At 33.4% G+C, this 26,809-nt stretch overlaps 2 protein-coding genes and 1 pseudogene across 2 annotated transcripts; 2 read left to right on the top strand and 1 right to left on the bottom strand.

Moving 5' to 3' along the window:
* The first annotated feature begins 3,529 nt into the window (after positions 1–3,529).
* LOC146949649 (basic leucine zipper 19-like) lies at positions 3,530–7,450 on the top strand. The gene is made up of 4 exons (XM_085745594.1): positions 3,530–4,546; positions 5,600–5,690; positions 5,832–5,958; positions 6,765–7,450. Exons 1-4 carry the CDS (start codon positions 3,900–3,902, stop codon positions 6,950–6,952), a joined length of 1,053 nt encoding a protein of 350 aa, XP_085601720.1. The 5' UTR covers positions 3,530–3,899; the 3' UTR covers positions 6,953–7,450.
* Positions 7,451–8,614: 1,164 nt separating this feature from the next.
* Positions 8,615–18,505, bottom strand: LOC146949648 (sodium/calcium exchanger NCL-like). Its single transcript, XM_085745593.1, has 9 exons — positions 18,071–18,505; positions 13,996–14,196; positions 13,356–13,540; positions 12,735–12,880; positions 11,982–12,243; positions 11,416–11,564; positions 11,040–11,289; positions 10,205–10,486; positions 8,615–8,927 (listed from the first exon to the last, which is right to left on the bottom strand). Exons 1-9 carry the CDS (start codon positions 18,477–18,479, stop codon positions 8,679–8,681), a joined length of 2,133 nt encoding a protein of 710 aa, XP_085601719.1. The 5' UTR covers positions 18,480–18,505; the 3' UTR covers positions 8,615–8,678.
* Positions 18,506–22,070: 3,565 nt separating this feature from the next.
* Positions 22,071–26,644, top strand: LOC146949647 (uncharacterized; annotated as a pseudogene).
* Positions 26,645–26,809: the final 165 nt, after the last annotated feature.

Raw genomic sequence — 26,809 nt, 5'->3', positions numbered from 1 at the left:
TTTTTACCTCATTTAATACTTTTTTTAGGAACCTCATTTAATACTTTTTTTTTGTGAACAAAGAGGGCCAAAGCCCAAAAGAAAAGAACACACTACAAAGTCACGCTAACACTCCTAGGCATGCAAGCCCCGGAAAAGTCGTCAAAGAGGAGATTCTGGAGCTCTCTAGGTGGAAACTCAAGAATGCTCACATCATACGAACTCTGGTTAAGACTATAACTAGCTAGCCAATCAGCGCATCTGTTTCCTTCACGCTAGTGTGCATAGAAATAACATGCCATTGTAACTTTGAGAGGTCTTGGATACGACGAACCAAAATAGGAGTACTGCTATTAAGCTTATAAGTCCCTGCTACCATATGAATCAAAAACTTAGAATCACTTTCAACTATAAGATTAGTGTGTCCTTGTCTTCTCGCCACTTGCATTCCTGTATACATTCCCCACATTTAAGCATGAAAGGCGTCACAAGCTCCAATCCTTTGCATATACCTCTGAAGCCATTGACCATCCGAGTCCCGAAAAAAGACCTCCACATCCTGCAATGTTCAATGAAACCTTGTAAGCTCCATCTTAGTTAAGCTTGATCCAATCCCTATGCGGATGCTTCCAACCGATGTAAATGGTCTCCTTTTGTTTACGTCTTCCAGTCAAACGAGTCTGCTCAAAAGTCTTAATCTCTTTCACCTTCCTCATGATCACCAAGAGTGGATCATTTGGGCGTCGGAAGCCCTCTTCAAAAATGGATTTGTTTCGCCAAGTCCAAAGGTACCAACATGTCACCATGAAAATAGATTGCCAACTTTCCTCTAGCCCCCCAAAGTCTCTGTTGTTCAGGTTTTTGAAGATCCAATCCCTGCAGTCAATAGAAGAAAAAAAGTTAGTAATTTGAATTGACCTAACTAACCTGACCCAGATACGGGTTGCATGGACGCAATCCCTAAGCATGTGAATAACAGTCTCATCCCCATTCCCACACATAGCGCAAGTAGGCGAAACACCCAATCCCCATTTATTTCTACGAACATTGGTTAGAAGACGACCATGAGCTGCAATCCACACGAAAGTTTGGATCCGATGAGGGCCCCTCCAAGCCCAAATCTGCTTCCAACCTCCATTAACATGATTCTCATTTCCGTGTTGCAGATTATACGCACTTTGGACAGTGAAATGACCGGTATTGGTTCCTTTCCAACCAATTGTGTCAGCTCCGTCAGTACCAATATGTGCCGGAATAGCCATTATTTAATACTTAATTTGACCCTTAAAAATGTAAACTCGAGTTTATGAGTTAAGATGCGATTCGTAAAATATTGCTGCATATGATGATTATACAGAGTAATGAATCTCTTGTACGGGTTCCAATGAGCATGTGAAAGCAAGAGGGCCTCGGCTAACATTGAAAGGTGCCACTATCCCACTTTTAAGTACTTGGACAAGACATAAGATGTCCAAGCCATAGTTAGCTATACCAATTTTCTTTTGTTATTTTTTTTCTTTTCAAGTAGCTTAGTGGTTAGAGCTCACACAATTTAATTGTGGAGAAGTGGAGTGTCCAGGGTTCAAACCCCGACCCCTGCATATGAAATACAATATTCCTACCAACTGAGCTAAGCTCATGGGAATTTTTTCTTTTGTTATTTAGCTATAGGTAAAAAGAAACGAGAGCTGTGTTATTTTGACACAAATCCGCATCAAATTTTGAAAATAAATTTGATTGTTCGCATAATTCAAATATATGATTAATTTTTTTTAAAGAACTATGTATAGTTAATGATTAACAAATATAATAGAGTGTTCTTGTCAAAAAATATATAATAGAGTGTTGTAGTTCATTTTTCAGCCACTTAACACAAATAAATACATTTTCCCTTTCTTGTACCAAAAATAAATAAAATTTTGAATGTCATTACTCATGTTTTTTAGACGTCCAAAATACATGATACCAATTATAACCGTTTAAATTGTGTCCAATGTATGATTAATTTCATACTTTTAAATATACATATCTATTAATCACAATTTCTATTCAAATATAATCTTAAAAATTATTGTAGTTATCTCTCTCACAGACACACATATTAAGAGATCTAAATGATATATATATTAATATTAATAGACTATCTTTCCAGCACAAGATGTACCAGAGAAGAAAGCCGAATAATTACAACAAGGGTTCAACAAACCAAAAAATCAATAGGCAACACCCAAGCAGAGAAAAGGGCTTTGGTACCAAGTATGGAACTGATATGGGAAAACAACAAATTTAGCTTTAAACCATCAAAAGGAAGGAAACTTAATATTCTCCAAAAGCTGAGCAGGAGCATTTTCTCTGCCTTTAAAAAACTTGTCATTCTCCAAATCCTATCACCCAAGAACTTGCAAACCAAATTAATAACATGAAAGAACGCTTTGATTTGGCATACCTGATAAGCTACCAAACTATAAAAAATGATCTGTAATACTCGACGGATCTGCTGAATGAACACCAAGCCAATTTCGAACAAGTTGCCAAATAGAACCAAAGAAACTGTAATCCAAGAATAAGTGATGAGATGTTTCCACCAACCCACAACCACAACCTCACACTTGGGACTCCTGAGAAACAATCCCGCGTCAAAATAAATTCCCCTTAGTTGAGCTACCGTCGACAATTTGTTTCCTGATAAATCAAATAAAAGACAAAACCTATCTCGAAGAGGAACATCACCCACCCACCTATCCAGCCAAAATAGAGTAGTAGCACCGTTACCGACATTATTACGTAAATTATCAACAAACCAACCACTCGCACCAGCACCTACTCCATCACGGATATATATATATATATATATATAAAATGTACAAGTTCAAATGCAAAGTTACAATTTTAAACTTCTTAGCATTTGCAAATTTGCACATGATAGAAAAACCCTTAATCAAATTAATACATAATTATATTCATTGATTATCTACTAAATATAAAACCACATATTTAAATTTAAAATTTTATCAACTTTTAATAATTGTACACATAATAGAACTTAAAAGACTTATTCCAGCAAGTGTAGTTCGATGGCAGCTGCTAGAGACATTATTTGTAGATGTTGGAGTTCGAACTTCGATTTCTCCACTTCTCCGCACTTTAAAAAGTGTATGATTTTGACACTAAACTACTTGGAAAAAAAACTTAGAAGACCTATCTTTCTTGTATATTACATACTTGACCTTGAAGTTTTATGCCAAAATATCATTTATTTTCATTCCTCGACAAAGTTGGGGATGAATGCTTAATTATATATGATGTATAATACAATAATATTATGATGAGATGATATAATGGATGCCAAATGAAGAGGTCACATCTGCACGTGGTTGCCGATTCCTCTAGTTATTAAACTACACTGCCATTTTCCCACTAAAACCGTTGAGTCTTTCACCACCTAGCTGTTGCTAGCTGTCTCTAATATCCCTCCCCATGTGACCCTTCTTTCCACTCTCTCTCCAAAACCTTAGGACCTTATTAGAAAACAATACATACAATCAATAACATATTACATTACACACATATACCATAATCTAAGAAAAAAAAATAGAGGGTAAAGAAAAACATATCATCATCATAATTGTGTATTGTACATGACACAATATGGTGCAGGTGTTATTGCCTCTCATCATATCTCTTTAATATACTCCTCTCTCTTGTCTCCCACTACTTTTAGAAGCCCGAGAGAACAAGATTTTGAAGTAAAGATTTGCGGTTGTTTGTGTGTTGGTTAGGTTGTTGAGATTTCTCTCTCTTTTCTTTATCTATTTTTTCTCAAAAACACAAACACTTATAAGATACATAACACTACACAAACCAAAAATTTCGGTTAAACTTCCTCTATATTTGGGGTTCACACATACTCATTGGGATTAATGGCACAGTTACCTCCTAAAATACCAAGTACCATACCCCAAAATTGGCCATATTTTCCTCACCAAAGGGTATCATCAACATCATCCACAATGTCAAACATCACCTCCACCACCACGACCACAACCACCACCCAGAATAATACTTCTGACCATCAACAATCACCACCATCACAACAATTACCATCATGGATAGACGAATTCCTCGACTTCTCCTCGATAAGGCGTGGGGCTCACAGGCGGTCTGCCAGTGACTCTATTGCCTTCCTCGAGACATCATTTCTCGAGGAAGACTGCAGGAGTGGTGGTGGCGGTGGTGGAGGATTTGATAGACTGGATGATGACCAATTAATATCCATGTTCTCTGACAATGTTGCCGGCGTATCTTTCCCGCCTTTGCCGTTGTCATCAACGTCCAACCCATCGTCACCATCCTCCGACCAAAATAGCAATAACAATGAAGAAAAACCAATGGCAATGGTGTTGGATACACAACCTCAAGAGCATTATTTTCATCATGAAGTGAAGCCTAAGGATGAAGCCGTTGATGACGACGGCTCATGTAAAAACGAGGCGGCGGCGGCGGTGCCATCTTCCTCCGGAAACATCACCTGCACTGAAACCGTTGTAGATCCCAAGAGGGTCAAAAGGTAATCTTAGTATAATCTTAACAAATATTATTTTTATCTATGATATGATATAGTAAATGGTTTCACCAATCACCACCACCCATGCACGTTCTATTTATGATATTTCATATAATAAAATAAGGTCTTCATAGAATTTAGTTGCCACAAAATTCTTGCATGGATGGCCCAGTCTTACACGTTAAATTTTAAATTAAGAAAATGTCCATTGTTTTTTCTTGAAGAAAAAAATTCTCTGTTAATTGAGGGTACGTGGCTTGCTGTATGTTACATTTTTCAATGATAAATTAATAAATTATTATAAAACTGAGAAATTCATGAGTAGAATAAATTGAAAGTTTTTGCTGGATATAAAATTGTAGTATAGATATGCATGGTATATATAAGCAAAAGCAATTTATACACTAAATTGTTATAGTAAAAAAACCATAAAATTGTTTTGATAATTATTTAATTTATAAAATTAATGATCAAAACCATGGATATTAATTTGTTTAAGATTCATCAAATGTAAATAATTTTAACATTAGAGATACTTATCTTTGAAAACTTAAACAATTGAATGAAAACACTTGTAAATAATTTTTAGTACGTATTAAGTTTTCTCAACAAGATTTGAATGAAACTATAAAGAGTTTTTACACTTGTCAATCAATCACAACTATAATAACATAGTAAATATTTGACTTTTATGGTAAACACATTTAAAGTCACAGGGGGTACACACATGATTGTCAATTTGTCATTGAAGAACAATTAAACTAAAATATTATACTATATTATATAGAGGGGTAACCTTGGCGCAACTGGTAAAAGTTGTTGTCATGTGACTGAAAGGTCACGGGTTCAAGTCCTGGAAACAGCCTCTTGTGTAAAACAGGGTAAGGCTGCGTACAATACACCAAATGGTGGGACCCCTTCCCGGACCCTGCATATGCGGGAGCTCTAGTGCACCGGGTTGCCCTTTATTATACTATATTATATAATATATACGTATAAAATGAAATTATGTAGATGCCAAATCTAATTGCTTATTATCATTTGTATATATACCAGAATTTTGGCTAATAGGCAATCAGCTCAGAGGTCAAGGGTGAGAAAGTTACAATACATTTCTGAGCTTGAAAGGAGTGTAACATCTTTACAGGTGAATAAATAGTTTAACTATTTGTTTTTTCTTTTCATATTGTATGTAAAATTGGATTTATGCAAATTAGTAATTGTGAAAAATGTAAAAATGAATTGGATTTATGCAAATGAATTAATTGTGAAAAATGTGAAAATGAAGACGGAGGTTTCAGCACTGTCACCACGAGTTGCATTCTTGGACCATCAACGTATGATTCTTACTGTCGACAACAGTGCCATAAAGCAACGGATTGCAGCATTGGCCCAGGACAAGCTTTTCAAAGATGGTACAATACCTAATTTATTATATATATTTCTCCATCTTTATAAGCTTGATTAATTTTCAAACTTTATACACAAAATATCACTAATTAGTAATTTTTGTTAATTAGAAAGGTAAATGTTAAAGACTAATATGATTTTTTTAGTATAATTTTCACAGTAAATTCAAATTTTTAGTGAAATAATGAAGTCATATCCTAGAATTGTTTGTTGATCTTCATGAATAATTTTGATGTTGATAATCACTTAGATTTGGAATTTTTCATATGGAGAATGTCCCTACAAAAACACATTTTTGAAATAAATGAGTTTGAAACTCTTTTATTCGATCCTGTGAGAATTAGTCACTTTAGGAACTAATTCTTCATGCTAGGTGGAGTTTTGTTTGTGTTTTCCCTAAGTATCGTTTTGTAGTTGGATTGGGGTTGTAATTTTTTTTAATATATAAATATATATTTTGCTGTTAAAAAAATCACTTTAGGAACTTTTTATGATCATATTGAGATAGTGGGTGTACATGTATATTTTAAAAACTGAACCAAACCAATATGTTCAATTGAACGAACGAAAACCGTTCAATTCGACATTCTCAATTGTATTGTAGTCAGATTGAACTTAGTTTAAACCAAGATTAAACTAGGATAAACTAGTTGAACCATGGTTGAATCAAAGTTGGTTTAAGTAGTTTTTATTTTTTTTAGTTCAATTATAGTAAACCGGTTGATTCAATTAAACCATGACCCAGATGTCTCACTAGTTCGATCTCCCATTTTATTTCTAAAATATTGATATATACTTTTGAATTTATCAGCACATCAAGAAGCATTAAAGAAGGAAATAGAAAGGTTGAGGCAAATCTATCACCAACAAAACATACAAAAGATGGGAAATTCAGTTAATAGTAACATTAACAATGGTCATTCTCTTCAATCTCCAACACCAACATCACAGCCACAACAACAATCTTTCCATCAGCACAAGGAGCAAATCCTCAGTTAAGGGAAAGAGAAAAAGAAAAGAAAAAAAATAGAAAAAAGTGGATTATGTATTATGTTCCTTGGTCCTAACATGTGATGTGTTCCTTATCAAAGTTGATGTGGGGCCCATGACAAACAGTTATGAGTAATTGGAGGGTAGGAAGTTGACATGTGGATTGGTTTAATATAGATTGGTGATTTCTTTTTTTCAATTTTTCCTTTTTAAGGTGATTATTTGGGATTGGTTTGGAATTATAAGATATAATTTCTTATGATTACACTTTTTGTTTTTGTTTTTTTAACAAAATTATTCTCAATGATTTTCTTTTTGGGGGTGGAATAAGGAGGGACAAAATATAGTGGGTTTGTATTGGGATATATATGTATGGAAATGGAAATGGAAACTATTAGAGATTTATTTTCTCCTATTTTTTGTGGAGGAAGGTGGTGTTTGATTGATGTAATTTTCTTGTATTTTTCTTTACTTGGGACTAATTATCTATTAATTCATATTTCTTTATTTTTTTTGTTCATTTCAATATTGGAAAAATTGTACAAACATGTGCTGCTTTTAAAACCAAACAAAATTAACAACAGTCAACTTTTCTAGTCAAATACATTTTCCTTCAAGTTTTGATGATTATGAATTTTATTTGTTTATGACATGAAGGCTGAAGCTGTCACATTACAAAGTGGTGGTTGAAGAAGAAAAGCATGTAGTAACTTTTTCATGTATTTGGATAATTCCAACTCTGATAGAATAGTTGTAATGCGCTTTTATGTAAATTTTAAACTTTAATGACAGAAGTTAAAGTAGTAGTTGTGTTAGAGCTTTTGGATCCCCATAATTCATTCACCAAAGGTAATGATATTGGGACCTATGAATATTTGTAAAACATAACTATCATCATGACCACTATTATAATCCACATGATATTTGTAAAAGGCCTCATGAATAACCATGTTCTATAATATGCTTTTTATTTAAGTTGAAACAAGTGTTATTAGACGGGAAATACTTCTGTGACTTAGAAATGGTGTCATTTGTGCCATAGCAGAGATCCTGGCCATTGATGTGTGTGGGTCCGCGTGAGGATGTGTGTGTGATATGTGTGTGTGTGGTGGAGATGGAATTGGATGGTGCCATTGGTGCCATTAATGGCACCAAAGTGGAACCCTTGTTAGACGGCATTAAAAAGCTTATTAAAAAGCTTGGTTAATGCTAACAAGCAAGAGTATGCACAGTCGTGCTTTGCACACAAATCTTCAGAAAATTTTCTTTTCTCCTATTTACATTATTTTCCTCCAATCTACATAAAATATAACAATATCATATTATGTCATAATGTCAGTGCTTCAGTTACTCTAAAAATACCTCGAAAATATTCTTGAAAAGTGCATTAGAGGTACTTATATATTACTCACTAATGCTGACAAAGGGGCTCAAGTTTTTTGGAATTTGAGCTGAAAATATTCTTACAAATTGAACTAACTTATATTGTGTCAATCTCTATTATTTATCTCAATTTAATTTCAATCAAGGAATCAACTATCTCAGTTTCACCGGTCTCCGTTCGTCTTGAACAGAGATCTGGTTGTTTAATAAAATTTGTTGTTTAAAAAAAAAAAAAACAAAGATAGAATTCATATTAAGTATTTTGACTATGAAGGATCACACAATATATTATCCAATAAACCACATCTAGGGTTTTTTATTTCATTTTGTCTTGAAATCAAAATTAAGGACATTACATGTAATTGAGAACATCTTTAAGAACAAAAACCATAACCAATGATATTAGATACAAGAGGTATGTTGGGAAGGATGTCCACAGAGGAAAAGTGGAACGAAAACTAGTAGTGAGACCCATCACAATACAAACAATTGCCACCACCAATACATCAGCTGAAAATTCCCAAGTGATATCTCTCATATATATGAGAATAGATATCACCACAAAGCCAAGAATGTTGTTCATAAACACTGCTCCATAAATCTGCATTGACCCAAATCTTTACATAAGTATTTATTCATAGACTAAATGTTTAATAACTATAGAAACCTTCAAATTATTTTAGGATTTATAAATAAGTCTCTAAACTAAAGAAAATCGTAATTAGGTCCTTGAACTTTTTTTTCAAATGATTTGTAATTAGATTAGAGGTTAAGGATCCAAATATAAATTACTTAAAAGTGTAGAGACTAAAATTATAAACAATCAAGGATCCAATTAAAAACAATTTTAGTTTAAAGACCTATTTATAAATTATTGATAATTTTAAGAACTTAATTTTTTTTATAGTTATTAAACCTATTTAAAAATATTCAAATAATATAATTTAGGAAATTAAAAACAATTTTAGTTTAAAGACCTATTTATAAATTATTGATAATTTTAAGAACTTAATTTTTTTTATAGTTATTAAACCTATTTAAAAATATTCAAATAATATAATTTAGGAATCCTCGGAGTATTTAAACCAAGGATAAAATAGTGAAGAAGTTATTTCCACAGATAAATAATGTATTTGTTATTTTCATCATCAGTCAATTTTAGCTTCATGCAATCTTTAAATATCTTAATATATTAGTGATTGATCTACACTAGTTATTTACTCTCTAGAAATATTTATGCAAGCAGATTTAACTACAAATTAACTACTAAACATATATCATTTTTTAAATGGTACTGGAAATACTTTCAAGTGTTTCTAAAACTATTTAGCAACAATTTGTATACTCAATAACATTTTTCAAATATTACTAAGGTCCCGTTTGTTATAGCTTTTTTTAAAATAGATTTTGGCAGTGTAATGTATTTTTGTTATAATTTTTTTAACAAAGAAATTTTCAAGGAAAGCTTCAAATGAAAAATCAAATTTGAATAGTTTATCTTAAAATGCCATTCTAAGTATTTCATCATTTGGTTATAATTTTTTTGGATACTAAAATTTTGAAAAAATCTCTAAAAAAAAGCTATTTCAAATAGCTTTTCATAAAAATCATTTTTGAAAGATGCCATTTTGAAAAAATATGTGATTTTTACTATGTATAATCTCAAACAATGAATATTTAAGTTAGTGAATGACAAAATCTCTTTTTTAACCTGTATCAAATGAGTTTGAAATAACTTTTACTATTTTTGAGTAATTTTTTTTAAAAAAAAATCCATTTTAAAAAATACAAAGAAAAATCCATTTTTTAAAAATCTAAAACAAACGGGCTCTAAATCTCACATATGTTGTAGCGGACTGAGAGAGGAACATGACTAACCTCATACATTGTGTGAGAAGTATTACTACTTTTTTTGTGGCTAGCTTCTTTGATTGCTGAGGTTGCTTCTCTAAAATTTGTAGCCAAAGGGACTAAAATGAAAGAGATGAAAAATGATGAAATTCCTGCAGCTTCAGAGAATTTTTGAACACTTGCTATTAGAGGCTCTGCAAGAAGTGACAACATAGTAATTCCCAACACCACATATGCTATAGCTTCCAACCATGCAGTCACCCCTTTGGTATGTTTCTCTTCCATTACCTTCTCAACATCTTCCCATGTCTAATACACAATCATTTCATTAACCGTTGGTAAAAATAATAGAAAAATTGAAGACTCGTGTTATTTTTACAATAATTTGCATAGTTAATGCATTTCAAATGCATGGTTAATTGCTTTCAATGGATGGATAATTGATATAATAAAATGTCGTAACTCATTAACCATCAGTTGAGCATAATTAGCCATGATTTTGAATCTCATCAACCATGATTTTTAGGTGTATAACACAAATCTTGACTAATGAATGTTGTTTATATTTGTGCACCTGAAAATCATGTTTATTTAAACACAATTTGAATAGTTAATGGATATTACATATATGTAAACACTAGAAAATTGTGGTTAATGATGCTCAATATCGTAATTAAAGACGTTTAGTGGATGATCAATAATTTTTTGCACCTTTTAAATTCATTAACCATTCACTCAACACAATTAACCACATATGTAAACCGCGTTAACTATCCAATTTATTGTCAAATTGATGTGTCAAAACGCAGTTTGTAAAAATTGAATATGACAAGATATTTGAGTAAAGGAATAAGGGAAATACTTGATGAGTTTCATGATGAGAAGGAGATTCTGAGCTATCACCTTGTTTAAAATATGAGTTTATCAATTCAGTTATACCATCAACAAATTCATTCTCACTAATTTCATCGTCTCCGTTGGCATCAAGAACTTGAAGGAATTTTGTGACTGCTTCCTCTGCAGTCGTACCAAATTTAATCTTCTTTACTGCATTTTCTAACTCAGATCTCGAAACATGTTTATCGTCATTGCTATCAATTTCCTCAAAGAACCTATTGCATCATAGTTGCCAAGAGAACATGCATAAAAAACATTTAGATTTTTTTTTTCATTACTAGATCATTAAATATTTAATTTAATTCATATATAATGTAGTGTAAAAATGCAAACATGTAAACCTTTTGATAGCATCTTTATCAGGTGTACCATCATCTTTGAGCAGCCTACCAACCCTATCACTCTGAGCATGACTTAAGACTCCAGAAATAAGATGTTCTTTCAATTCGCGCTCTTTTCTCGTGTGTTCAATCCATGGTTTGATAAAACTCTGTTCATAAAACAATAAGTTTGAATTGGGTTATTTGAGTTTATCTACTAACATAAACACATGTGAGACTGTTTGAGATACCTTATAGAAAATAACTTATGACATCCACAATCTATTTTCAGCTTATTTCCATATGCTTTTTGAGATAGCTTATGAAAACAACTTGTAACTTACATAAAAATAATTTTATTTTATTTTATCTTTTCTTATGAAAATATCTTATACATCGACACTTATGTGATAAACACTTATGGTATAAGCGTTTAATTAAGTTGTTTATCCAAACAAGGTATAAGTATCCGCTTACTTAGAAAAGGATTAAAATCCTGTGTTATTTCAAATAGCAGTAGATTGTGCAAGGAGAATATGATTCATAATGTCTATCAATTATGTCACATTTTAAGTTACAATAAATACCTGATACATTCTGCTCATATTTTCTTTGGGAAGGTACTGTTTATCCAAAGCATGCTTTGTTTGCTTAAAGTATTCTGTTACGCCATTAACAAATTCTTCCTTGGTTATAATTTGGTCACCATCTTTGTCAAAAACTTTTAACATGTCTGTTATTTGTTCATCTCTTATATCTGGGTTTGTTAAATTGTTCCCAAGCAATAACTCTCTTACATCAGAAGGTGATAAGTGTTCTCTCCCATGTTGACTGAATTCATGGTATAGCCTGTATGATGAAATACACTATTTTGGTTATGTACATGAAAATTTAGGGAAATTGTTTTCCAATAGCGCTTATCATATAATTGGTTATATATAAGTTTTTCTATAGCAAACGATAAACTAAAATCAAACTATTTTCATATAAGATAAAATCAAATCAAATTTTCCATGAGATGTTAGCTCACACGTAAGAGTTTAAGCTTGTAACCTCAAGAGAATGAGTTCAAATTCCCTAAGAGCCAGTTGAAATTGGTGATTAGTGTCATTTAATTAATAACAATTTCCTCCTTAAAAAAAAGTGATAGCTATTTTCATAAACTACTCTAGAGAATAGTTTTTGGAAATAATTTGAAAAATACATATGAACATGTCATAAGTTATTTTTTTAAGTTCTCTTAAACTGTATCACAAGTGCTTATGCTAGAGGATGAATCAAAGAAACTAATCCGAACATACTTTAACATGTTGAGAAATGTTCCTTGAAATTTGACTCACCGATCTATGGCAGCTACATCAGGAGTTCCATCCTCGGTTAGGATCTTTTGTAGGGTTTGCTTTTCAACACGTTCAAAGATTCTTAAAATTAAATCATCATGCTTAATGTATTCTAATCTTGTTTTCTCTATCTGAGGTTTAAAGATCTGCACATTTCATTGGATAAAAGTAAGAAGGCAATTTGGCATTGAAAAATATCAATAAGTGAATCAAACTAGTCTATTCCAAAGTGGATAATTAATTGAGAGGGACATGCTTCATCTTCAATTCCAAATTATTGCACTGTATAGCTTGATACTAGTTTTTATAAAATAGTATACAACTGCGATATTTTGTGACATCAAGATTGGTATCATATAATGTTTCTGACACTGCGATTGAGATTGTACTAGTTGCATTTAAATGTGATTCCCTACAATATTATACGAAATGGCAATAGCCACTAAAAAATTCATACAAAGAGCTGAAGTTTGAACCCTAGTCATGGCATCCGACCTAGCAATTTCACCATTTTTACCAATGGAGCAAACACTTGTGGACTATTGTAATGGTATTTGAGAAATAGACAAAGTGAATTTTAGGATTAACTTATATGCAAATAGGAGTAAGTGGATGAAGAACCTGGTAAATGAAGTACGATACGAGAAAAGTGACAGCAATGATGAGAGAAATCATCAAGGTCACATTGTGTAATGTTGTAGAGAAGTGGAACAGTGTAGGAATCTGCATTATAAGGAGTGGTATAACAGAGAAAAGCATAATTCTTGCCATCTTTCTAGTGTCTACATCCATAGTAATACCATAACCTATAATAAATCCAATAAAGAAGCGTATACATTAATGATTCACATCAAACAACTAAAAAGGAGTCTAGGTTATCCTAATTGAATAATTTGAAACTTCAAGTATGAAATGCATATAGGTTTGTTTTGAGAATGCATGTAAAATTGTTTTACACATACGTCAAGTTTGAAATATGATTTAGTTCATATGCATCATCAATATAAAGTTATTTGACACTTTCAATCAATAGTAGTTGCCATATATTAAAACATTTGACTTTAATCGTAACTACTTATAAAGTCAAATATGTGATTTCTTGATAGTGTAAAATTTTACGTTTGCACTATATCAAAATTAAACTCTAGAAAATAATGTTGTGACATATTTACATAGTATGATTGGATTAGTGCATAAATATAAACATGTGATTGTTTAACTATTAAGGGATTTAAATATAGAGATAGAATTAAGAGCAAACCAGTCAAAGCTTGTTTTATTCTTCCTCTTGATGAATTTGAGGTATTAGAAGAATGGGAGTCATTTCTGAAGCTTTGCTTGCCAACAATAACACAGGTCCCCCAAACAACTGTGAGAAGCAGGATGGATGATCCAGCCAACAAACCAACTCCAGTGGAAGCATATTCTTGGGCACTCTCCTTATCACTTGAAAGTCCAGTAACTGACATATAACAAGCATACACATAATTAAGTTAGTGTGTGTATGTGTGTGTGTCTATACATATAGAATAAAGTCTGCTAATATAACTTAATATAAATAACTTGTGTGTATGTGTATGATATATTTAGAGTGATGTGTAGCTCACTTGGTTGAGCTAAGAGATTAAAAGTGTTAAAGGTTCATGGTTCAAATCCTTATAATTGATAAAATACTAACCTAACAATCAACATATTAACATTTGTCATTAAAAAAAACTTCCAATCCGACCTAATTTTATGCGGTTTAATTTGGATATATTTTTGGACATCCAAATTACAATTTTGTGGAAAAATCTATTAAAATTAATATTATAAGAGACAGTAAAATCTTAAGTTTGATGCAAAATATAACATACTAATATTAACAACTATGAATGAAAATAATCGATTATGTTTAAAACATGAAATAGTAACACATAGATTAAATTGAACTAATAAATATTATTAAAAAATTAGTAACCATAAAATAATAGATTAACACAATATATTATACCAATGATGAAATAAATAAGTATTAATATTTATGATTGTAGTTCGGGTTTGTTTGGTTCTGTTTTATAAAATGAATCTAAAATATGATCCGGTCGAAACAGTTGATACAAAAGCACACCTAATAAATTTTAGTTTTGTGCATTTTTTGTTTTTTTTTTTTGTGTGTTTTCAATTTGCGGTTTTATTTTCAATTGGTTTAGATGTGATCACCTCTACGGTCTACAAAGGAGATGGAATAAGCACATGGCCATGTCATGCCATTGTCATGAGTCTCTCCAATTTGGTACTCGTATAATTTTCTTGTGTATACTTTTTTTTTTGGGTACATATGAGGTATTCTTTGATTTATGAGAAACAATTTCAATTTTGGAGGGTCGAAAGTGATTATAGACGTTGTATATTTGATTTTACCATCTTTGAATGATTTAAAGGATAATTGATTTTGTTTGTAAACTTGATTCTAGTTGAAGTTAAAATTTGTAGTTTTCTGACTTCTACAGTTGATTTTAACCTTGAATTAATTTATAGTTTTCTGACTTCTACCATTGATTTTAACCTTCAATTAAATTTATTGTTTAATCCACGTTACATAAATACATCTAAACATAATCATTTTATTTAGATAGTAATGTATTTAACATGTAAAATATGAGACCAGCTTTATTTTTAGTACGAATAGTAACAATATAACGAGGTAATGTATTTAGCATGTAAAATTTATAATACAATATAAAGAATATTATTATAAAAATATATAAAGCAAATAGGAGATTTTGGGTTGGATTTTTCATTATTCAAATTATACTCTTAAAGAAATTTTCTTATATAAATGTTATATTTTTGGTGTCATTGAAAAGAAAAGGAGTTTATATTATATTTGCAATATTGTTCTATAACTAAAAAAGACAGACAAAAGTTATGGTGCATAAGTCATTTCCTTATGCACCGTGCATAAACACTTCACAACCATTGGATTCACATAAGAAAAGGCAGTATAAAAACAACTTCAAACAAAAAAAAAGTCATAAACCAACACTCTTTCTCTCTCTAAGTCTGAAACTTAGAGAGAGATGCTCTGCAAAAGAGTTTCTTCTCCGACCTCCTCTTCAAGCGCCGGCGCGGTGGCTGCCGACCCAACAGGGCGGCGGCGCCGCGCCGGAGATAGCAAAAACCTCCGTTTTCAAATTTTTTTCAAGAATCTGACATCCATTTTCTTTCTAAACTCAAATTCACCTTTAAAAATTTTGAAAACCAAACACATATGCCTAGATCTAGCTTCAAAGATTAAAAAAAAAAGGACACGGAAGAGAAGAATTCGTAATTGATAGAAGAGAAGAATTCGAAATTGATAGAAGAGAATAGAAGAATTTGAAATTTGTAGTGTGTTTGTGATTCTGATGATTGTTTGCTGGAAAAGTGTTTGATGGATTTGTAGTGAAAATTCAAAAAATGAATTGCTGGAAACCATTCCCACAACAAAAATTTCTGGAAACCATTCCCACAACAAAATGGTTTTGGAGTAGAACACACAGAAACCATTTCCACAGCAAAATGGTTTTGGAGTACAACTCACAGAAACCATTTCTTTCCTCCTCCTCCAATTGTGTCAGTCCAAAACTGAATGATGGCAATGACTCTAGGTCCTTAGTTTTTTTCACCCGCTGGAAACCATTAAGTACTTCTAATGGTTTTGGAGTACAACTCACAGAAACCATTTCCACAGCAAAATGGTTTTGGCATAATTTTATACAAAACATACTATAATAAGGACATTTGTGACTGTCATTGAACCAAATCAACACTCTGAAATCATCATTGAACTAAAATGATGATTTCCACGGTTGTAGTGTTGTTTCGTTTTGTTTCGTTTGGTTTCACTTGGGGGTGTAGGAAGCAATTATATTTCAAATGGGATTTATGCACGGTGCATAAGGATTTCCTTATGCAGCATAACCACTCCCAAAAAGACAAGCATAATTTGTTACAATAAGTCACAAACATCTATAAATATATTTTAATCAAAATCTAAATTTTACAATAAAATTATTTATAATTTACACACTTGTTCTATAACTAAAAAAGACAAGCATAATTTGTTACAATAAGTCACAAACATCTATAAATATATTTTAAACAAAATCTAAATTTTATAATAAAATTATTTAGGCCAAATGCATCTAAAGGTCCTTTAAGTTTTTCATTTTTCCCAAAGTAGTCCTTTAAGTTTCAAAAGACCCAAACAAGTCCTTTTAGTTTTTGAATCGTTCCAAACAAGTCCTATTGATAACATAGTTGGTAATTGCTTCCTTGAACTCATCTTTAGTACCAAATCTGCGTCCTAACACCCATTTAAAATTAGTCATCTTTTTAGGTATGACAAATGGTGGATAATGCTCTTTGTTGCTATAATCTGAATTATCACCACCATCCTCTAAAATGACTTGTTTGAAACGATTCAAAAACTAAAAGGACTTGTTTGAGACTTTTGAAACTTAAAGGACTTGTTTGGGACTTTTGAAACTTAAAGGATCACTTTGGGAAAAACGAAAAACTTAAAGGACCTTTAGATGCATTTGACCAATTATTTATAATTTACACACGTTAGCGCAATAAAAAAACAGATAGACGGGCACACGGTGCATGTCAACCGCTAATATGCATATCTATACTGTATATAAAGAAAATAATATGTTTCGGCTCTTTTGGGCTGACTTTTTCTCTTTCCTAAGTTACCATCAATTTTCAATACAAATAACACATATAACAAATAGATAATAGTAAATTCAAATATTAAAATAAAAGTATAACAACCACGATATGAGTATATATATGTCCAATTTTTTCCTTTATCCTTTAAAAAACGTAACAAACTAGATGGGTATATTTATGCTTACTTTTTCATTATCACAATTATATCGTTAAACAACTTTTTCTATAATAAAGATTGTTTTTTTAGGGAATAATAAAGATTGTTCTTTGTGTCGTTAAAAAATAAGAATTTAGATTATATTTTTTTTGTTTTATTGTTGGTGTCATTGAAATGGATAATCATGATTAGTTTGATTTGTTATAATTTAAAAGCCACAAACATTTATAGTTTTAGTTTTAATCAAAATTAAAAATTCATAAAAAAAAATATCGTTCATATTATTTCACGCGCAATAAAGAGCGGAAAGGCGGGCACGTGAGTGCCCGTCTTCTCGCTAGTATATATAACGCATATGTGATGAATTCCCCTAAAAAAAACCAAATGTAATAAAAAATGCTTTGAAATTGAAAGTAGGAAGCAACTAAAGAGATTTAATTTTAAATAAAAATAAAAAAGTATAGCACTGCTAGCATACCAAGAAGAATTAAGGATTCAGGAAGGGCATCAAGAATATCAAAAGCACTAGCACCAAAAACACCTGGACCAAGAATCTTGAAGATTTGTTCACCTCCAGCAGCCAAATATGATTCTCCATGGAACAACAAGTACTCATAAACCAAAATCAGAAATAAATGACCAAGAATGTTATTAGAACATGGCAAAAACCCATACATTTGTTTACAATACTCCTCTGGATTAGAAGAAGATTCAATAACAACCCCTTTGTCATTATCAATGTTAAGAAGTAGATAAGAATCTTCTTCTGCTTGAACATCATCAACTCCATTGGAAATCAATTTATTGGGAAGAAAACGACATTGGACATGAAGTGATACTATAGAAAAGAAGAGAATGAAGCATGATGCTTTTGTAATGTTTCTCATTTTGTTCTATCTATCTATGATGAACTGAGAAAGGAGAATACCGGTTGTAGAAATATATACCTCAATGTCTTCAAAAAAGAAATATATACCTCAAGCAAAACCCAAGAAACTTCATTAGGTCAACATGGCTAGATGTGAAATGAATATCTTAATATTTTTATGTAAAAATGATAAAATAAAAAGCACGTCGCATGATGATTTATTTAACTTATCCATATGCACATTAGAGAAGTAATATAGTATTGACTATTGACTTAACAACAGTTGCATTATGGCAGAGAACATATCATCAAAGATATCCTCATCGAGGCTAGGTCGTTTGACAACGTGTACCCTCTCTAATTATTATAGTGGTTGTAGAAATAAATACCTCAAGCAAAACTCAAGGCTTCGTTAGGTCAACATGGCTAGATGTGAAATGAACATCTAAATCTAATAGTTTTACATAAAATGATAAAATAAAAAGCACGTGGCTTAATAAATTATTTAAATTGACCCTAAAATTAAGGACCATACAAATCCTTCATAATATAAATACATGTTATTAAAACTGGCATGAGATTAGAGAAGTAATATAGTATTGAATATTGACTAAATTGCTGCATTATTTATGGCACGTCCAATTAGAGTGTGGCACGGTAGTTGATTAGTTAATTTTCTTATGTGTGGAAACTCATAGTAAGACTAAGACATATGAGATATTTCCTTCATTGCATGCTAGATGATCTATTTGATAATGTGCACTATTGACTTAACATACTTTGATCATATTTTTCTACTAATATATAAAGATAAAAAATATCATATAAGATGTTGGATTTGTCTCAATGAGTATTTTCAAAATATTAAATTTTCATATTTTTTCTAATATGTAATTAAAGATATTAAAAAAGATATTAGGTGGAGGTGTTTTCGTGAAGGAGTCTGTTTTTAGGTGGTGATGTTTATTTGGTGGGTGTTGTCCTCATGAGTGTTGACGGTAGGGTATGGCTAAGTGTTGTGTGTATGAGTGTCTTTTATGGTGTTTTGTTGTGTGTATGGTGTTTCTTTGATGTTAAAAATGTGTTATTTCTTGGAGATGTAGAGGAAGACGTGTGTATGGAGATTTCATCCGGATTTGGTTTCAGAGGTGGAACCAACAAGGCTTATTGATTGAAGAAGGCCTTGTATGGTCTAAAGAAATCCTTAGGAACATGGTTTGGAAGATTCAAAGGCAAAGGTGTGCTTGGGTTATAAACAAAGCTAAAGAGATCACACTATTTTCTTCAAACGTTCACAAGGAGGAAAATTTATTGTACTTCTTGTTTATGTTGATGATATTATTTTTATAGAAGATTTTTTTTAGACAACAACTCAAAGAGAAGTTATAAGCGGAGTTTGAAATTAAGGACCTTTAACGACTCAAGTATCTCTTGGGAATAGAGGTAGAGTACTCAAATAAAGGAATTTTTTTATCTCTCAGAGAAAGTGTGTGCTTGATCTGTTCCAGGAAACAGACAAGCTTGGACGCAAACTTATGAGTGTTTTCATTGAGCGAAATCAATGGATAATCTTTTTTATTATTCCAGTTATACAAAAAAATTTGGATGCAAACATGTGCTTGATCTTCAAGGATAGGACTATTGCTTAAAAAACGTGGAAACCTAACTATGGAGGCTTACACTGATGCTTATTAAGTAGGTTTGTTGACTGATAGAAGATGTTACTTTGGGCTATTGAACCTCCTTGTGTGGGAATTGTTTTGTTTGGAGTAAGAAGTAAAGTGTAGCTACTCAATTAAGCGCTGAGGTAGAATTTAAAGCTATGTCACTAGAATTGTCTTGCAAGTTGATAATGATAGATATCTATTCCTTAGTTTGTTGGGGTGTATTGTAAATATTGTAGACTGTAAATAGTAATATTAGTAATTACTTTTATTAATATGTGGTTTGTTAAGCAAGCCCAATAGATCTTGATATTTCTTTATTTATATAGAATAGCTATTAATATTGTAATTACACATTTGACGTAAACCAGTCTCTTTTCAACCGGTAGCAATTTAAAACCTCATTTCATACATAAGGATCATTTTCATAAAAATGTTAATAAATGTCTTAACCCATAAGTATACCTTCATATCTTAAATACTAAATCACATGAATGTCACTCCTTATTAGTGAGAGACATTCCCATTTTTGGGACCATGAATTTCATAAAGTTTCTGATACGAAATCAGTAGTTAGATTAACCTAGAGTACAAGCATGGACAACCTAACTAATGGGTCTGATGTCTCTTTTTTTTTTTTTGAGAGAATGGGTCTAATGTCTATTATTTTGAAGGAAAAAAAATCTATTGTTATTCATTCCCTTTAGTATATTTTAAGGCGAAATTAATCCAGGGGATGACCAAGGTCAAAGAAGCCTAAAGGCTTAGAGAACAAAGATCGAGGAGGGTTTCATTAGTATTAGTATTTTATTATTTCATCCCAATTTTATTATTTGTTTATTTTTATTTCAGTTTGTTATTTTCGATCCATTAGGGTTTTGTTATTTTTCTATTTAAGCTTAATAGTTGTAGCTAAGAGAAACTTTTATTAATTCAATAATATTTAAATATTTTAGAGAGTTTTCTCAATTTCTAGTAGATTTCGGAACCCTGTTTTCACAAGTTTGTCGCTTACAAATTTGTTTCTTATCATTTGTTTCTTATCATTTTAGGTTTAGCGCTTGCTAGCCTACGCTTCCTTACTGGGTCAGTTGATATCATAGCAGGTTTCTCCTGTTCTTTTCCTAACGTGATCAACCATGGAAGATCAACTGATGGCGAGACTCTTACCGCGACCATCAAGCTCTGTCAGATCAGATGGCGGCGTTGACAGCTAAGGTTGACGACCACATGAACAACAACAACAGAAATAATCCGAACAGGGGAGGTAGACCAATTAGGGTTCCACGTGGTGGAGACAAAATAGTGCAGAGCTGTGCCGTAGTCCTTATGGAATTTTACGCCGAACTAAACATATTGGTCTCCTAGATGACACCTCTTAATTTACTCAGGTACATAGTGTATGCGCAAGTCCTTCTTTGTCACTTTTAGAACTGATGACGAGGGCAGAGTTTACTGGCATAACTGCGACTCTTACCATGTATGTGCAAGTCCTTCTTTGTCACTTTTAGAACTGATGACGAGGGCAGAGTTTACTGGCATAACCGCGACTCTTACCATGACCATCAAAGCTCTGTCATATCAGATGGCGGTGTTGACAGCTAAGGTTGACGACCACATCAACAACAACAGAAACAATCCGAACAGGGGAGGTAGACCAATTAGGGTTCCACGTGGTGGAGACAAAAGAGTGCAGAGTTGTGTTGTAACGCCCACTTTTTCATAATTAATATTTAAGCGATTTATGGCTTTTTTTTTTATTAGAATATTATGTGAATTATTATATATATGTATATATATATATTGGTAGAAGATATGTTAATAATATAAGTATTTTCTTAAGTGGGGGAGAAATATTGTTATTAGTAGAAATAATTAAATTACTAGGGGAAAGAGTAAGTTGTGGTGAGAAGAGCAATTAGGGAAAGAATAAAAGTCTGTAATTGGGAGAGAAAATTAGAACGCGTACAACAGAGGAAAGAAGAGAGAAAGAAGAGAAAACCAGAGAGAACCCTAAAGAACGAAGAACGCGGCTGTTGGATTTCAGAATCATAATCTAAGGTAAGGGTGAGACTAACTCTCATTATTAACAAGTTTTAATTCATAGAAGTGATCAATTGTTGTAGGTTTAAGGGATTGGGATTAGGTCAAAAATCATTAAAAGTGGAAGAATTAGGTGAATTTTGATGTAGTTTGATGTAGACAGATGTTAATTAGTCATAGAACACGTTTAGATGCTGATTGGTGATGAATTAGAGGGCTGGGTAGTGAGAATTCGAGTGCTGAGATGTGTTGCAGAGCTCCGACAGAACCCTGTTCTGTCATCGCTCGCAACTACGAGCGTTCCTACTCGCACCTGCGAGTAACCCTTTTAGCTCGCCACTGCGAGCAATGTTGTACGCAACTGCGAGTTGCCCCGTTGAACTCGCCACTGCAAGTTGTTTAGCTCGCAACTGCGAGTTAGTGCAGTACAGACCTGATGTTGTGCGAAATTGTGTCCTTTCGCCCGTATCTTTGATGAATTAGTTCCTGATGTTTATATTATAGATGATGTTGCTAAACACGATGTTCCAGTGATGCTGTTTTGATGTAATGAACTGATGTGGATCAATTGCTAATTAAATTAACATTAAAAATGAGATTGTTGCATTTAGAGTCGAGTTGTTGCATAGTCGGCGATGGGGGCTTAATGCCTGACAGGTTTTTATGACCTTAGCGATGGGGGCTTAATGCCCGACGGTCCAAATATGACCTTAGCGATGGGGGCTTAATGCCCTGGTGGTACCACATGCATGTTGTTGTTGTCTAAGTTGTTGTTGATGTTGTTGTTGCATTGTAGAGTCATCATAACTAAAAATGAATGATGAATATTGTGATGATGTTGCCATTTTGATGCTGTTGTTGCTGTCCCATTATTTATAATGATGTAAATGGAGTGAATTAAGATGAATATGTTACCTTCGAATAACTATGAAGTTGTGGATTACTTAACCTCGTTAAATGATGGCTAAATGATGATATTAATGTTAGATATATGCTGTTGGTTATCTTTTATGAATTATTATTTGTTTTTAATGAATGTGAAATCTCACCCCTTCTGCGTATATGTTGCCTCGACCGTGGGTAATGTGCAGGTAATAAAGACTAGCTGTGTTCGTGAGTAGACTCCTCACTTCGTGTCGTCTAGGATGCTCTGATACGTAACGGGATGGGGGTGTCTGATGATTGTTTTCCTTGTTACGTATTTTGTTTAATAAATGTTGAACATTTTATGAAGACTATTTGAGATGTTAAGTTGTGGCCTTTTATGCCAAGATTTTATGTGACGTTGCGAACTAAATTTCCGCTGCATTTGATTATTGAATTTTATAAAGACAGGTTGCTTAAATAAATAGTATTTTCCCATTATTATATTGTTGTTAAATGGTGTATTGATGTATGTGATGCTCCGTTATGTTGATGAACTCTGATAATTTTAATGAATTTTTTAAGTTGGGAAAACGGGGTGTTACAATTGGTATCAGAGCAGGTCGGTCCGTCCGGCCAAGTAGTGAGTCAAGTTGTGTTATTTTAGCAATTGGAATACCATTATTATGTTATTCTAAACGTTGTGTGTTGTGCAGTAAAGAAGAGTAGATCTGGAGGCTGCAAACCTTATCTGTTACAAGAGGACTAGAATGGCTGGAAGAAATGATGCTGCGATTGCTGCTGCTTTGGAAGCTGTAGCCCAAGCTGTAGGACAACAACCAAATGCTGGTGTTGGTGTTAATGCTGATGTAAGGATGTTGGAGGCCTTTCTGAGAAATCATCCTCCCACTTTCAAAGGAAGGTACGACCCTGATGGAGCACAGGCATGGCTCAAGGAGATTGAGAGGGTGTTCAGGGTTATGCAATGTACTGATGATCAGAAGGTGCGTTTTGGTACGCATATGCTATCTGAGGAGGCTGATGACTGGTGGGTGGGTCTTTTACCTGAATTAGAGCAAGGTGGTGCGGCTATTACTTGGGCTGTGTTTAAGGGAGAGTTCCTAAACAGGTATTTTCCTGAAGATGTTCGTGGAAGGAAAGAGGTCGAGTTCCTTGAGCTGAAGCAAGGAAACATGTCGGTGACAGAGTATGCGGCAAAGTTTGTGGAGCTGGCTCAGTTCTATCCACACTATACTGGAGACAATGCTGAGTTTTCTAAATGTATCAAGTTTGAGAATGGTTTGCGTCCTGATATTAAGCGAGCCATTGGTTACCAACAGATCCGTGACTTTTCTGCATTGGTGAGCAGGTGCAGAATCTATGAAGATGATTCGAAGGCTCATTATAAGATTATGAATGAGAGAAGGGGTAAGCAGCAACAGAATCGTGGGAAGCCTTATAGTACTCCAGCTGATAAGGGCAAGCATAAAGTGAATGATGAGAGGAAGCCTAAGAAGAATGAGACTCCTGCTGGGATTGTTTGTTACAAATGTGGAGAAAAAGGTCACAAGAGTAATGCTTGTGGTGCTACTGGGACGAGAGGGTGCTACCGTTGTGGTGTCAAAGGGCATACAGTTGCAGAATGCAAGCACGATGACACTATTTGTTTCAATTGCGGTGGGAAAGGACATATTTCTGCTCAGTGTACTGAACCAAAGAAGGCCCCGGCCAGGGGTAAGGTTTTTGCTTTGACTGGTACTCAAACTGAGAATGAGGATCGTTTGATCAGAGGTACTTGCTACATTAATGATACTCCTTTAGTTGCTATTATTGATACTGGTGCTACACATTGTTTTGTTGCTTTTGATTGTGTTTCTAAGATGGGCCTTGCTATGTCTGATATGAATGGAGAAATGGTTGTCGAAACTCCAGCTAAGGGTTCGGTGACCACTTCTCTTGTCTGTTTACGTTGTCCCCTGTCTATGTTTGATCGTGATTTTGAGATTGATTTAGTATGTCTACCTTTGAGTGGAATGGATGTGATTCTTGGTATGAACTGGTTAGAGTACAACCATGTTCTCATTAATTGTTTTAGTAAGTCGGTGCGTTTCTCTTCTGCTGAAGAGGAAAGTGGCGCGGAGTTTTTGTCTACTAAGCAGTTGAAGCAGCTAGAACGCGATGGAATCCTAATGTTTTCCTTGATGGCATCCTTATCTTTGGAGAATCAAGCAGTGATCGATAAGTTACAAGTAGTGTGCGATTTCCCTGAAGTTTTTCCTGATGAAATTCCTGATGTGCCACCGGAAAGAGAAGTTGAATTTTCTATTGATCTTGTTCCAGGAACGAAGCCTGTGTCTATGCCACCTTACCGTATGTCAGCTTCTGAGTTGGCTGAGTTGAAGAAACAGTTAGAAGATCTACTCGACAAGAAGTTTATTAGACCAAGTGTTTCACCTTGGGGAGCTCCAGTGTTACTGGTTAAGAAGAAAGATGGCAGTATGAGGTTGTGTATTGATTATCGACAGTTGAACAAAGTAACTATAAAGAATAGGTATCCACTTCCAAGAATTGATGACTTGATGGATCAGTTAGTGGGTGCACGTGTGTTCAGCAAGATTGACTTGAGGTCGGGTTATCACCAGATTAAAGTAAGAGATGAAGATATGCAGAAAACGGCTTTTAGGACGTGATATGGACATTATGAATATAAGGTGATGCCTTTTGGTGTTAGTAATGCACCTGGTGTATTTATGGAGTATATGAATCGCATTTTTCATGCATTTTTGGATCGCTTCGTGGTTGTGTTCATTGATGATATTCTGATTTATTCTAAGACAGAGGAAGAACATGCTGAGCATTTGAAGATTGTCTTGCAAGTGCTGAAAGAAAAGAAGTTGTATGCTAAATTGTCTAAGTGCGAGTTCTGGTTGAAGGAAGTAAGTTTTCTTGGCCATGTTGTTTCTGGTAGTGGTATTGCAGTTGATCCATCTAAAGTTGAAGCGGTATCACAATGGGAGACTCCGAAGTCAGTTACAGAGATTAGAAGCTTTTTGGGTTCAGCGGGTTACTACCGACGATTTATTGAAGGATTTTCTAAGTTAGCACTTCCGTTAACGCAGTTGACGTGTAAAGGTAAAACTTTTGTGTGGGATATTCATTGCGAGAACAGTTTTAACGAATTGAAGAAGCGTTTGACGACGGCTCCGATTTTGATCTTGCCGAAACCTGATGAACCTTTTGTAGTGTATTGTGATGCGTCCAAGTTGGGTTTGGGAGGTGTACTTATGCAAGATGGTAAGGTGGTTGCGTATGCATCAAGACAATTGAGGACTCATGAACGAAACTACCCTACTCATGACCTTGAATTAGCTGCAGTTGTATTTGCACTTAAGATTTGGAGACATTACTTGTATGGTTCGAGATTTGAGGTGTTTAGTGATCACAAGAGCTTGAAGTATTTGTTTGATCAGAAGGAATTGAATATGAGACAGCGAAGGTGGCTCGAATTGTTGAAAGATTATGACTTTAGTTTGAATTATCATCCGGGTAAAGCTAATGTTGTTGCAGATGCCTTGAGTAGGAAGACTTTACACTTGTCGGCATTGATGGTTAAAGAGATGGAATTGCTTGAACAGTTCAGAGACTTGAGTTTGGTTTGCGAGATGTCGCCAAGGAGTGTGAAATTGGGGATGTTAAAGATCAACAATGAATTTCTGGATAGTATCAGAGAGGCGCAGAAAGTAGATGTGAAGTTGGTGGATTTAATGGTCGCAACCGA

The sequence above is a fragment of the Medicago sativa genome, chromosome 2 (assembly GCF_051527215.1).
Source record: "Medicago sativa cultivar Bolivia chromosome 2, Bolivia_mono, whole genome shotgun sequence".
NCBI lineage: Eukaryota > Viridiplantae > Streptophyta > Magnoliopsida > Fabales > Fabaceae > Medicago > Medicago sativa.
The sequence above is the reverse complement of the archived record's forward strand: the minus strand, read 5'-3'. Positions and strand labels throughout refer to the sequence as shown.